Source organism: Electrophorus electricus, chromosome 5, assembly GCF_041902795.1.
Source record: "Electrophorus electricus isolate QZ-2024a chromosome 5, ASM4190279v1, whole genome shotgun sequence".
Taxonomy (NCBI): domain Eukaryota; kingdom Metazoa; phylum Chordata; class Actinopteri; order Gymnotiformes; family Gymnotidae; genus Electrophorus; species Electrophorus electricus.
This window is the reverse complement of record NC_137501.1, coordinates 3,090,001-3,105,000: the sequence shown is the minus strand read 5'-3', so window position 1 is coordinate 3,105,000 and position 15,000 is coordinate 3,090,001. Positions and strand designations below refer to the sequence as shown.

General features: G+C 41.3%; 1 protein-coding gene and 1 long non-coding RNA gene across 4 annotated transcripts in view; one reads left to right on the top strand and one right to left on the bottom strand.

Moving 5' to 3' along the window:
- The window catches only part of nr2f1a (nuclear receptor subfamily 2, group F, member 1a), a 7,858-nt gene extending 1,349 nt beyond the window's left edge, over nucleotides 1-6,509 (bottom strand). The window contains exons 1-2 of the mRNA XM_027006276.3: nucleotides 5,003-6,509; nucleotides 3,093-3,620 (exon numbers count right to left, since the gene is read on the bottom strand). Of these exons, the coding sequence (XP_026862077.1) occupies nucleotides 3,093-3,620; nucleotides 5,003-5,435 (961 nt within the window). The 5' untranslated portion in view covers nucleotides 5,436-6,509. The remainder of the gene's footprint in view (nucleotides 1-3,092; nucleotides 3,621-5,002) is intronic.
- A 121-nt stretch (nucleotides 6,510-6,630) lies between these two features.
- Nucleotides 6,631-15,000, top strand: part of LOC113574996 (uncharacterized) — a 12,286-nt gene continuing 3,916 nt past the window's right edge. The window contains exons 1-5 of one of the 3 annotated variants that reach the window (XR_014123957.1): nucleotides 6,631-7,653; nucleotides 7,725-7,902; nucleotides 13,029-13,061; nucleotides 14,063-14,164; nucleotides 14,988-15,000. The exon at nucleotides 14,988-15,000 is cut by the window's right edge and continues 53 nt beyond it. This is a non-coding gene — a long non-coding RNA (uncharacterized LOC113574996). Of the gene's footprint in view, nucleotides 7,903-13,028; nucleotides 13,062-14,062; nucleotides 14,165-14,940 lie in introns of all 3 variants that reach the window. The other 2 variants (XR_003410372.3, XR_014123958.1) reach the window with 2 other exon arrangements.

Below are 15,000 nucleotides of genomic sequence, written 5' to 3'. Positions count from 1 at the left end.
AGGTGAACAAACACTAACCCAAACACCATGCATCACACAGCACACGAGAGTGTCTGTCATATAAATAAACAATACGACTGTGCAATCCCTCAAGAGTAACGGAACGTGTTCCCTGCCTAGTATGAAAGATACCACATTCATGCTGGCAAATCAGACTAAACAAAGAGTTTGCATCTTTAGTTGATGGGTCTTTTTAAAGCTCGAGCTCTCGGTTCTGTGGCGAAGATGGAAAAGGCGGCCATATTTTGTTTTAAAATGTGAAAACATCCAGCTACGCATTTGAAAGGGATTTGATATGGTAATAACTGAATTATGACCCAATTACTTTCCAGATGCTATCGAGTCATTTCTTGTGTGCTTTCACCTACTCGCGGTTCCCACCGCTCTGCTGTGGTTGCTTGAACCCAGAGGCCGCTAAAAGCAATCAGATTTATTACCTTAGCTTTAGTCGAAGCGACAATCACGCGAGTTTAAGAACATTATTCAAATAAGAAAAATGAAAAATTATATATATATATATATATATATATATATATATATATATATATATATATATATATATATATATATATATACACACACACACATATATATACATATATACATACATACATACACACACACACACGTCGGCGTGCACATTCCGTTTCAAGAGTGGTAGGTTATTTGTGTCAGTCACTTAGCATTGTAATACATGGTGTTAAAATTTAATTATTATAAATGATTAATTTTATTATAATCGCCATATAACTGAGCATATAGTTACCAAATTTATATACCAAATTTAGAAGTACAGAAAATGTTAACAAGTCAAAACTATTTAGTAACCTTTTATAACATGGCGGACGAACAAGAGAAATTTTACATTCTCTTGATTTGCAAACACAAGTATTATTATATTGTAAGGCTGTGGCATCCCACCTACAATATAACTACGAACCTAATTGCTCTGGACTACAACGCCTTGCGCTACAGTACAATGGCTTTCTGCACCTACGAACTGGGAAGTCCAGGCTATAATATATGACTCATGTGACCTTATGCTCTGTGACCTCATGCTCTGTGTGCCAGTAACATGGTTGCAAGAAAATAATACTTCAGCGTGCAATTAACGGAGAGGACTAACTACGAATCAACGCATTTAATAGGCTAATTTATGGTTTTAAGCTTAACAGCACACCAATAACACACAAGTCTGGAGAAAGAATCTAGGCAAAGCTAAAGACATGACTTTTTAATTAACCAGGACTAAAACACGCTGGTATTAAGAATCAAGACTTAGTTCGTCTCCAGTTGCTGCCTCATACCAGTTTGGGTGCTTTGGGGTAATCAGCCAATATGACGTCGCTATTCATCAGGTTAGCTCTGACAAAGTAAGACGCAGCATGGAATCGTGATGTATCCCTAGGTTTCAGGTTAAACTTATCTTAAACTTAACTGAGACTCAGTTAAGCTAGATACATTTTATTAAATTTATCTTTTGTCGACGTAAGTTGCACACCCAAGATACAAAATGTTGGAGCCCGCGGAGGGTAGGATCAGTTGTGGCATGGTAACTAAAGATCCATTGCGAAGCTGACGTCAGTGCTTTGCAATTTAAGGGTAAATGGGAATTATACGATCCAACTTAAAAAAACAAACAAAAGAAAAACAAACAAACACGCATATATGAAAAACAAATAAGAGGTCCATTTGAATACTTTCACTGGTAACACCGGGTGCGATTGGAAATCACGCCAGGTCTACAATACCCAAAAGACTGCGGCCTATTGAATCAAACTGCTCAGCTTAATGCATCTCATCAGATATTTTACGAATAAGCACGATAACGCGGCAAATAAACCTAGCTGTAGAATGACACGGACAGCTCAATTTTTTTAAATCGGGTATCCCACGTCAGTGGCAATAAGCGATAGTTTGGATAATTGCATGGGATGAAATATTTCCTTTACGTGCCCCTTTGGCCAGCAATCAAAACACGCTTTGTGAAGCCTAGGGCAAAGCACTCGACTGAGTTACTCGGGTGTTTATCATTATATCTGATGTAATAACACCGACTTCTTCATTAAAATATTTGCAGGGTTCTATGACTAAAATACCAAACTACAATTATAAAGCAAACATAATGTGTCATAAATCCAATTGGTAGAGACACCATTTTCCAAAATTATTATTATTGATGTTGTTTTCCTGCTAAAAACTCTGCGAGGCGAAAATACTTGGCTTATTCACTATTTACAATGCCGTATAAAGCATTATAGAATAATATTTTTGCTGGTTAATTGTAATTTGACAAGGACAGATGGAATACACTTTGTTTACTGTGTATAATTATTAGATCATGTGTAAAGTTTTGAATGTCAAAAGTGGCAAAGCATTTATCAATAATCCGTCAAGACTTAAAGGCGAAACCGAGTCCTGTTTAAAAAGTCCATACGCATCCATACAGGCTACGATTTTTTGTTCTCATTATGGCCTTTGCTTTCCTTTTTAAAATATGGACCCATCTGTTTCTATATTTTCTATTTAGTGAGAACGCCATTGATTTACATTTACCCTCATGTTAACTGTGGCATAATAATTTAAAAGTGATCTTAAGTCTCCAATAACCAGTCAATATATAGAAAATAAAGAAATGTCCTCGTATGACCACGCGCTTAACTCCGAAACGTGTCCAAATTAATCGAAATCTATCATAGGTTTATGCAAACCCCAGATCAAAATAAACATGGCTTTAAATAATATACTCAAAATGTCACTAGTCTAGGCTTGTTTTCGTAATTATGCTTTTTACGTGCACGACGATTATAAGAGTACAAATAAAAATTAATGTGGCCTTTGCAAAATGTAGCCTTCATTAAAAAAATCCTTTCCTTGCAAGCTACTGAAAACAGAATCCCCTATGCATGTTTCGTGTAAGTTCCCTCCGACAAAAAACTGCACGCTACAAACTAAATACCAAGCCAGCACTAGCTCCTTCCTAGTCAGCCATAGCCCCGACGTCGTTGTTTGTCCTGCAAAACACTCTCTCCCCATCTGCTCTTGCAGCAGGCCTAGCGCCCCCCACCCCCCACCCCCCTCACTCGACTCACCTGACGTGAAGAGCACAATAGCCTTGATGCAGCTGTACTCTGCCGAATCGACGTGCAGCGCTTTGAGTTTCTCGACCTGCTCCTGGAAGATGCGAATGTGATCCATGAAAGCCACTACCCGGTCTGCAGACATCGGCGAGGCGTGCAGGCCGGCGGCCGCGAGCAGCGGGGCCACGTGAAGGGGCATGGAGCACTGCGCCGCGTTAAGCACAAACAACTCGCTCCACGTGAGTCTGAGCAGGGACACCTGATCGGTGATCTGCAGGTCGGGAAAGAAAGGGATGTTCCGCGCCCATTCCACGGCACTGAAGAGCAAGCGAGCCGCTAACTCGCAGATATTCTCGATTCCCATAATATTGTTGGGCTGCATACACTGGCTGCCATATCGAGACGTAGGGTAAGGCTCGGCCCGAAGCAGTAACGAGATGTATCCGGAGAGGTAACAATGGCCGTTCAGAGGGTCTCCGTTCGTTAGCGCGTACTGGCCTGGGTTCGGCTGGGTTGGAGGCATTCTTCCTCGCTGAACCGCTGACAATAAAGAAAGAAAGGGAGAGGAAATGTACATCCAGAACTGAGAAACATCATTCACGTGAAGGCTTGGAGGCTCAGAGTGGAAAAGTACCTCTGGGTTATCTGTGTTTACATCTGCTAAATGATCTACTGTAGACTGGAGTGTATAGCCTGCTACGGGGCTCCTTTAAAATAAACTTAGATTTGTGCACTTATTGTCTGGTGTCTTCCTTATATCATGGCTTCAGCGAAACTCATAACATTTATTGTTTACCTTTACATTTATGGAGTTACACAAAGCTAAACATGGACATACACACACACACACACACACACACACACACACACACACACACACACACACACACGCAAAATACGGCGCCACACTAATGTTTATTTTAATATTTGTTTTACCGATTGTTAGTCGTATTCATTTAAACACCATAGCTTGTAAAGAGTGTTCCATATCCCATACTGCATCATTCACACAGTGCGGTATTTGTCAACATCATTACACCTATAATATGGCAGTTATATCATATATATATATATATATATATATATATATATATATATATATATATATATATATATATATATATATATATATATATATATATATATATATATATATAATTTGTACACAAAATAATATATAATTTGTACACAAAATAATATATATTTTGTAATAATATCATCGCTTGTTATTTATTCGATAAGTCGACAAATGAAGTGGGTCAACTTAAATGTAAAATCGAGGACAAAGACTACATCCTCAAATTTAAATAAATGCGGGTATAGTTCGTAAAATTTAACAGCAGACAGGGAAAGTAATTCTGACATAAACACAGTTGTGTTCCACTCCCCAAAGAGAAGTGCAGCACAACTTAGTACCGCTATTGTTCACACGCGTTTGGGGTTAAAACAGGCCTCTGAACGCTTCCAGTATGACACACTCATAGCTCTCTCTATCCGTTTGAGTTAGTACATAAAAATGGAAGCTGACGGACACACACTGACTACAGTATACACACTTATGCTGAAAGCACACACACACACACACACACACACACACACACACACACACACACACACGCCTCGAGTTCATGGATGGCTCTTACGTCTAATGTAATTGACTGAGTTGAATGCAGCCTATGGGCTAACCTACGTGGTATTAAACCGGCTACAAAAATGCTTATTATACAGATACTTATTTAGCTTCTACAGACGTATTTTCTATTATTATATTTCGCGGCTTCTGACGCTGTCTAGTAGGCAGTCAATTAAAAACAAAAACAAAAAATATATATTATGTTCTTTTGTGTGCAGAGCGCGACCTTTACGTAACGTGGCTGAGGAATCTAGCAATGGTGTGTAGAATTAAGAAAATATATATTCACCTTCCCTCCGCATGCCCACTTTTAAGCACTTCTTAAGCCGACAGTATTGGCACTGATTACGATGGTGCTGGTCGATAGGACAGTTCCTGTTGGCACGGCACGTATACGTTAAGTTCCGCCGGACACTCCGCTTGAAGAAACTTTTGCATCCCTCGCAGGTGAACTGACCATAGTGCTTGCCACTCGATTTGTCCCCGCAGACAACACATTCTATATGCTGTTGGCTCTGTCCAGAATTCTGGCTTCCCTTGTCACCAGCCGTCCCCGGTGTTGACGGGGGTCCTGGCTGGCTGGGGGTCTGCGGAGTGTGAGGCGCTGCCGACGCCGCCTGCTGTTGCTCCCTCGCCGGCTGCGCTGCCGGATTGGGGCCGCTCGGTGGTCCTCCGGCCACGTCTTCCTGCGGATCTCGCCAGACGCTAACTACCATTGCCATATCTCGGGCCCGAAAAGTGCTTTCAAGCGAACTGGTCGCTCGGATATCAGAGCAGGGAAACGGGAGATCTCGGACGAAAGGCAGCGCGAAGTCAAACTGGAGCAGCCAATCTCATAGGAAAAAGTAAGAACCTTAGACGATCAATACATTCAAAATACAAGAGTCGATAGAAAATGCACCCGATCAGGATATGCAATTGTCGGGAGGCCAGTTCCAAGGTAAATTGCAGTCAGCCATTCGGGAGCCCAATCGTGTAGAGAAAGCGAACCCAAACGTAACAAAAATCAGTTTTGTTCAAAATATCTTAATTAAAATTCTTCACATTGATGTCGAAAGAAAAATAAAAGCTCTCTGGCGGGTCCGAGATCCAAAGTCCGGTGCGAAATAAATTCCCTTCTTTTTTCTTCCCCCCGCTCCTTTCTCCGTCTTCGCGGTTGGAGAGAAGGAAGGACTGAAGAGCGGAATTCTCTATCTATGTTCATGAATATAGCTCATCTGCTCCAGCAAAAACAACGTCGCCCGAGTGCCTATGCAGTTTCACCTCTCCAGTCGGAACGCAGCGAGCATAAAGAGAGAGAAGAAAACAACAACTAATAGAATATGCAAGAAGCAGAGACCCAAAAATGAATGCGTTTGAACGGGAGGACCAGCGGAGCAATGTTTCCGAAACGGAGATCTGCGCGAATGTCTGTATATAGTGAACTTTGACACTACTATTGAAACTGACACGTTTCTATGGAGATCGCTGCGCCTTATATGGTGCTCGTGTCAAGGAGCCAAGAGAGGGGCTGCTGGCAACTGATAATCAAAGGCGACTGACTGGTCAGAACCCTGCACTGGTGGGGGGGGGGCGCCTAGGGTTAGCCAAGCCTCCTTCACTCCATTGGTTAGAGTCCTCCTTCCTCGCTACCTACGACTGGGGCTTCTGACAAGCGCGATGTACATTGCGCTCGCCCCCTGCGCCGCTACTTTGAAACCCGATTAGAACGGACCGTCTATTGTCGCGAGGAGGAAGCCCCGGGTTTAGAACGGGTGAAGACCGAAATGCAAACGAAGACGGGGCTAAATGCACGCGAACTAGACAGACGCGCGAGGTGCAAGGGCTCGAGCGGAGCCTCTCAAAGTTTGGCATGCTTTGTTCGGAGCTGCAGTCTTAATGACAAATGTACCCAGCCACCCCCCACCCCATGGTGCTTTAACCATGCAGGCATCATCAACATCTGATGGCACAGTTCTGTATTACCAAGGGGTCGAAATCACTCCGGTTATATTATAATCACCGCAGTTCACATATTAATCCTGCAGTTCTCACTGAACTAGATAAGACCAAATAACGACGTAAAAGTGTTGGCTAGGGCGAGAGCCGCCGCCAGTTTGTTCGCGGTGGCAGTATAACGGGATGCGATATGTTGTGAAAGAGAGTAAAATTCAGACCGATAGCTTAGACAAACAGGCCGAAACCCATCTTTTGACATTTAAAACATCATTTTGCGACATTTTACATTATCTGTGCTTTTTCACTGATTCAATAACGACGGAAGTTCCTGGAATAATACCCAGGAAAACCGGCTTTTTGTGCATGAACGTTGAAGCCTGCGCTTTACAGCCTATAATGTCTGGATCGGGCTGCCATCTAGCGTACAGTACACCATTACAGGGGAGTAGAAGTGCATCATTTATTGTTATCGTGTAGTCTATTTTTTATATTACATATTGTTTAGATCGACACTGAATGCAACGATGTCTGCATTATTGGTTTTTTTTAAAAAACAATATATTTTTTTTTCTCTGGTCTTCTCAGTTTTGTACATCCCAGTTTAATGTTTGAGGCTGTGTGTAAATTATTTAGCACATTTGGGAAATTCAGCTTAATCGCTCTAAATCAATGACGATTAATTCGCAAATATACAAAAGTTTAACTGCTTTAAGAGGACGATGCAAAATGGCGTTTCGTATGTTTTTATTTAGGGATGATAATATCTAAAACGCCTCATATAAATACTTATATTCACAAAACTGCAGCTTAAAACACTGACTATGTTTCGGACATACTAAGCTCGTGATAGTAATTAAGTTGAATTAAACTACCGCCAAACAATCGTCCTCTAGGACAGAGTGGACCGCAAATAGGTGTTTTTCAAGTCGACAGCGGAGCTTTTTACACTCCCCTCTAACCACTCCACGAAACGCACGGCGCTGTCCTCTGTTCTTTGAAAAGGTGAAACGAATAAGATTAAATCGGACAAAGAGAAACTTCTGTAAGTGTATCATCAAGATTTTACTCCACAGATTGGGACGAGAGGGAAAGAGAGAGAGAGAGTGGCAGCGAATGGGAGCACAAGGCAAGCCAGAAGACATCGGGAGAGACGAGGGAAAGTGGACACTAGGACATTTCAAAAGCGCGAGCGCCCAGCTATTACTGCGACGCGGCATCAAGCGGCTTTTCACCTTGGCTCGTGTTTTAAAGGCAAGTAAACCACATCTTTTTTGCATCATATAACGGGCTGCACGGTGCAAAATCGAGTAAGTGACTAATGTCGTCGCGTCGTCATTAACAGTGGGAACAAACAGAAGTAACGTAACGTCTTTCTTCAGGTGAAAGCTGCGACTTATTGGTAACTCCGCTCATCTATTGATCAGTTAGGATAGGGTGCCTGTTTGCTTCCAGTGTCCCTAACTTATCGCTTTCTATTGACAATGACTGACTAAATGTTTAAGCGTAAAAGTAGCCTACTTTTCCCTGCCGCGAAACTCTCACCTGTGCAACTCGGCTTGTTTGATCACATAATGGGAAGATCGATAGGAGTCTGTTTGTCTCAGCGATAATGTCAGCGGATTAAAAGGACAATTATACGATCGAGTCGGTCAATTAAAAGAAAAGTACAAGACAGAGAAACACTGTGTTTAAAGACTGGGCTGAGGGAAGGACTATCATTATGAAAAACACCCCACTGTTTTGCACTTAAATCACTTTGCATCCTTTCTGACTAAATCAGATTCATGTATTTTTTTAAACAGTTCATATATCGAGATGCAAGCGGTAGGCGACACAGTGGGTTTCGAAGCAATTTTACATTCCTGATCTATAATAGTATAGCATTTAGTCTTTTAAAAAATAACTAAAAGGCTAAGTAATTCTTGGGAGGAAATTGAACATGTAAATATAAATACCTCTTTGAAACAGCAGATTTATTATGAAAGAATGACAGGGTAGTAACTAAAAATATAGTGTCAATAGCATAATACTATAAGAGGGATTAAATATTTAATAATGCTTAATAATTTAGTATCAATTAGGCTACAGTTAACAATATAGATTAAAGACCAGGAAATAATCGTTGACTATTTTGCCATTTTGTTAAACAGCTGATCATTTCAGCGGGCCTATTTATAACATCCACGCAGCTTTCAGTGAAATACCACTAATGTTTGCCAGCGATTGACAGCATGTTTTTTTAAATAATGAGGACGTTAATAGCATGATAACTCAGCCTACGCGTGCGTGTAAAATCTCACTCAACCCCACGAAATTTCAATAAACTTTTCCTCATGTTTTTGCCGAAGCAGTCTCTACCAGGTTTGTCCGAACACACATTCTTTCTCTAACATGTATGCTTTCTTTGGGAAGAACCGTTAAAGTAATGAAATGACACGAACAATAGATCTTAGATAGTTAAACACTTACATTTGCTCGGGTTAGGTAGTGCAACACTTACATTTACTCAGGGTAGATAGTTAAAACACTTACATTTGCTCGGGTCAGATAGTTAAACACTTACAGGGCGCAGCAGGTATAGAGTACTCCACATTCTGCTTTTGAAGAGGGACTTTTGATACTGGCGTTGGATCACTGAAGGATCGGTTCTTATTAGAACAGCAAAGGCCGGTAAGATAAAATAAACGTATATGTTTGCGTTCCAGGAACTGCTGAAAGAGTCTTCGTTTTATGCTAGCAATAAGACGAATGTTATATTCACACCCCAAGACAAAACAGACAGAATACACATTCTTTAGAAAAGTGGTTTAAAGTGTTTAACACCATTTTATCACTCCAGGCCTTCCATGAGTTAATGATAGAAAAATACTACGCTTATTTATTATTAATTATGAATTATTGCTCAGACTACGTAAGTACCGAGAACAGTCTGCTATAAAATAGTAACCGGCGCTGAAGACTTTTGCATTTTTATACAAAGTGCGTCTAAACCTTAACATCTGAAAAATACATTTATGATCTGTACTGACTCAGTGTTGTGCGGTCTTCACTTAAAATTACTGAACAACACAACAGCCTAAATGATAAAAATGAGAAACCACTGCGACACAGCCCCAACAAAAATAACTGTAACTTATAATACTTCAAGTCACAAGTAGGCCTAATTAACAGACAATGCAAAACATTTTCCAATAATACCAATTAGAATATATAACTTGGATTCAAATATCCCCCTTATCTCGACTCAGGACGTTCTCCTAGTGTGCTAAAAATACATTTGGGATGCTACCCTGCTTCCCCGCGGTCCTTTCTGTCGCGTTAAGACACGTTGTGGCCCTCGCTACCGCCTTGCAAGGGTTTGGTCACAGGCCCCTTCGCTTTGAGTAATTTCGAGTTGAAAGGGAAGAGGAGGGTGCTTTTGTCCGATTTGATCCCTAACTATTTTGGGGGAGTGTGGGGGTAACGGGGTTGGGGGGAGGTTGGCTCAGATTGGTGTGAAAGGGATGAGAAGGTCACTTGAAATCGCCTTTTATCCGCTGCCATTTTCTCTATGGATCAGCGACTTTCAATGGATATCATCTGATCGCACTTAATGGAAAGCGTAGTCGTGAGGGATGGGGAAAATATCTTCCTACGACACGTAAGATCGCGACGGACTGTCTAACAGATAACACAGTAATCGTGAATTTCTCCTAATGTTTTTTTTTTCTTAAAAAAACAAAACAAAACAAAAAATGCACATATTAAGATTGTATCCATAAGTAAATGTACCGGTTTGTGGAATTAGCCAGACCAGGCGACTTTCCGGTGAACGTCTCGCCCGTTCGTTAGTGGTCTGAATGTTCCATTCGTGTATGTAGACTGATGTCAAAGGGCAGATATGAGTGTGAGATAGGCCTATCTAAGTGTGAGCAGGGCTTGACTAATACTCTGTGTTTCTAAAACCACAAGACAAAGACCACGTTTGCTTCATAATACACACAGACCGATAAAAATGACCAATTTCAACAACCCCTCCCATAACTCTTTCCTCCGTCATCAGTGGCCAGTTCAAACTCGGACGTTATTCATGAAACTTTATTACTGTCAGGAAAGGAGACTTAGCGAGAACAAGAAACGATTGTGTTTGTAAGCTTACACAAAGCCGAGGCTAAACGGGGCACTTTTAGATTTTGTTTTCGTGCTGGAATAGGGAAGACTGCACAAGCATCGCCACTGAAGGCGGTGTGGGTTTTCCAATTAGCTCGTGGTAGGAGCTTAGTGAGAGGCACTGTCAATTTATGCTGGAGGTAACGGCTTTATTGCTCACAAACCACCATCTATTTAGAGCATATGTGCTAATTGCGTCGGATGGTCTCGGAGACCAAGATCATAAATTCGCTAGTAGTTAAAGCAAGCCCGGACCCACAGCAATTAGGCCATCTTACACCCCTTACGTTCCCTGCGAAAAACCAAAAAAACAAAACAAAACCCAACAACAACAAAAACAACAAACAAAAAGTATGACAACAGAACACATTCGAAGAAGGCTGTAGGCCTATATTTAAATCTCGACAAATGTACGGTTTAATTTGTTTTTGCAGATAAGGCTTTGAATCACAGGCGAGGCACGTCAGCTGCGTCAGAGGTCATAGAAGGGCATACTTATCAAACGATGGGGCGTCAAGTCACGTTTCCGAGTGCATTAAAATAAGATGGATTCTGCAGTTGTGCTGGTACCAACTTTTATGTTCTTTTAACTCCCCAAAGTGCGAAATCATATAAAATTTCGCTGCAGTGAGCCGTGAATGATTGGCACATAAGAGAAAGGTATTTCCTCGAAAGTCTGATTTTCCGACACCACCAACAATAATCTAACATTTCAGTTTGACTGGAGAAGACCTGCCATAAGACAGCCAGGGAAAGCCTAAATTTTCGAAGATCATTATCTGTCGGAGGTAAAGGTAAAGGTCTGTCGGAGTTCAGCACAGAGAGCATGGCTTTGCAGAATTCACACGCGAGACGAAGCCTACCCTGAACTTGGTGAAAACATGTGAGTCCGAGCCTAAATAAATAAATAAAAGCGCAGAGTCCGAGTCGCGATTATAAGGTACCCGAGCACCTAAAACGAGTGCAGACAAACGTAAGGGGCAGAAAGAGAGACCGCTGTTTCTTGTCTGTGTGCGAGGGAGACACCACACACATCCGTAATAGTTGACTTAAACCAACAGGCGCTTAACTGGAGTTTCGTTTGTCTGAGGCATCGGAAGAAATGAACAAGTTTAAATGAAAACAACAGACATATTTAGAGGTGAAGACAGTGAAGGTTTAGATTTTAGCTAAGAAATGCTTAACATTTTATCTATTGTATAGTTGCAAAGTACACACACACACACACACACACACACACACACACACACACACACACACACACACGGTGATACTGTGTTCCTCTGATGTAAGGAGCCGCAAGTGAGTTTATGGCAGGTTCGACAAGGTAATGCACTAAAGCAGTTTTCACAGATCAGACAGTACACACACACACACACACACACACACACACACACACACACACACACACACACACACACACACACCCCTCTGCATATGTGAAATGTATTAATGTGTTAATATTAAAGTAATAAAGAAAAAAGCGAAATAACTACTACATATTAATGAAACATATTTTCTGTGCTGAATAAGTTTTAGTGTTGCTAAGCAAGTAGCAAGTGAAGTGGTAGTGAGTAGTTTTTGCTTTTCAGATAAGTTTGTGAAAATTCCATTTAAATGGATTAAATAAGAACTTCAGATTTCCAGGAATGCTACCTCATTAGCTAATCAAAACTGGAATTTGAATCATTGTACTGTATCTAGACAGAGTGCAGAGTGGTAGCTTTAGGATGTGCATGCATGCGTGTGTGTGTGTGTATGTGTGTGTGTATGTGTGTGTGTGTGTGTTTATACCACTAAACAGTGCAAAATTCACCTGTTTTTATTTAATAAAGATATGAAATATTGGGATGGAAGAACAAAGCTGTAATCCGAGCACAATACCTGTGAAAGAGTTTGAGAAACATTATTCACTTAGCAAATAGTCATCACCTGTTCCCACAGTCTCACACCTGTCTGTCAGCCTGTCTTTAATACACCACCCTGTGTCCTTATTTCACACTGTGCGTATCTGGTTATGAACCTCTGTCTTTAGCATTGTTAAATATTCAAAATATAGATTCTGTGTGTCAGCATCTGAGGCCATGAGATTTGACATTGTATTTTTACCTTACTTTAGCATGACTGAGTGTGTGTGTGTGTGTGTGTGTGTGTGTGTGTGTGTGTGTATGTGTATGACAAACATAACCATCTACCTGTGTTAATGAGATTTTCTGATTTCCTGACAGACTTGGCAAACGGAGTAACCAGAACAGCTGCAGGTATGTCTATGCACACATGCCAACACAGTGCAATAATATCATAATAATATCAGCCTATAACCTTGTATATGATACACAACTCTTTCCCTGTAACCCTCTTAAAAGATCTTTACCGAGCACCGATCTTCACCTTGTGACATGTTTCTAACACCATAAAGCTAAGACTGTAAGGCAGATTTGCAGAACATATCTATGCACACACTTGGGTTTGAGTTCCCCTGTCTATTAGCATACAAAACACCAGAGCACATGTGAACTGACTGCTGGCAGAGGACAGCAAACCTTGTAAAAACGTGCTGCGTCGTAAGTCCTGCAGGTAGTTCAGTCTAGATGCTGTGGGCTTAAACACCGCGTCTCCGGATCGAGCGGGGCAGTTGAGAATGTCAGCTTTCCTTTCCTGTCCATCTTGTCACGGAGTAAAATGGTCCCTCATCATTACTGTCATGTTGAAATGTCATTTTTTGACAAAGCGACTGACTAAGTGTGGGCTTTTGGACAGTGGCACACATTCTACCGTTTCTTCTCATCTGACAACCAGATGATGCAGTTTCGGCCACCGCCGCACGCGCGTGTGTGCAGCAGCACTTCCTGTTCCTCGTTGAATTGAATTCGTGGGGTTTCCGGGTCTTCGGAGGGGCTGTATGAAGCTGTGGTCATGTGCTTTAAAAGGACACTTCTGATAGTTGCTGTTTGAGTCCGTGATAACGCTCTTTTTTTCCCGTTCTTTGAACCCTATGAACCTGGCAGGCATGTACTGGCCTGGGGAACACGTGGAAACCCAACTTCTGAGAGTCCGCCTGTGGTTTAAACCCTTTCGCATTCTTACCGCAAGAACTCTAAAGGACTAGATCTCACTTGCATTGCACACATCGTAGTTGACATGATATTTTTTAAAAATCATCTTACAAAATAAAACTCTAGATGATCACCTGTAAAAAGTCTTTTTTTTTTTTTTTGGTTTGTTTGTTTTGTTGTTGTTGTTGTGGCTGTGTGTTCTGTAGGATTCACGTCCAGCGTTTTATGTGATGAGGTCATCAAAACGGGAGCAACATGAATTGGGACACATGCCCAAGAGAAAGCACACGCAGAAAAAACAAACGCAGGTATCACGGCATCTACAGTTCCGTTTCCACTGTGTCCCCCTTTCCCACTGTACACGTGGTCCCTCCCCTACACATGAGCTCTGTTGGTGTGCGTGTGTGTGTGTGAGAGGGAGGAAAAGCATGCCTTTGTCATTTCTAAGCACACGCATCCCTTCAGGCGAGGTTCATCATAGCCTCATCCAAAACATTATGTTAGAAGTACAGTACAATGTTATTTTAATGCCCACCGAAAAAATAAGCTATGGATGTAGGAGAGGCTGAAGTGTTAGCTTTAGTGTTCGCTGCTCCAGCTCGGGTTCTGGTTCATCCCAGGGTTACGGCAGCAGTACATGTGCGACTTCCAGTGTGAAAGCTACGTTTCTTTTTTGTTTCTGTTTTTGTTTTGTTTTTTTTGTTTTTTTTTGCCAGTAAATTGAATATTCTATACACGTTAAATCCCATTAAGCAGTAAACTCCCTAAAGGAACATTTTATAAAAGTCTTAACAAAGAGATAAAGAAACAGAAAACAAACACAAAGAAATAAAAAGATGTAAAAGAAGGAGGAGAAACAGAAAGGAACGAGAATGAACAAACTAACCGAAGAAATGAAGAGAGGGAAAGAATGCCCAATTAATTAATTTCATATCATATCTGTCATATCTTTTTTGATCCTAATAATGAATGTCTGGTATGTGGCTGCTGAATATCTCTTGCTGCCTTTACAAAACGATAACCGGCTCACTGGAAGTTTGTCATTATCATTTGATGTTAATGTCACGTCTGGTGTCGTGCGGAGTCTGACGCACATTCTGATGCCACTTCATCTCCTCCTGGTGTCCTAAGCTCTTCCAGCTAT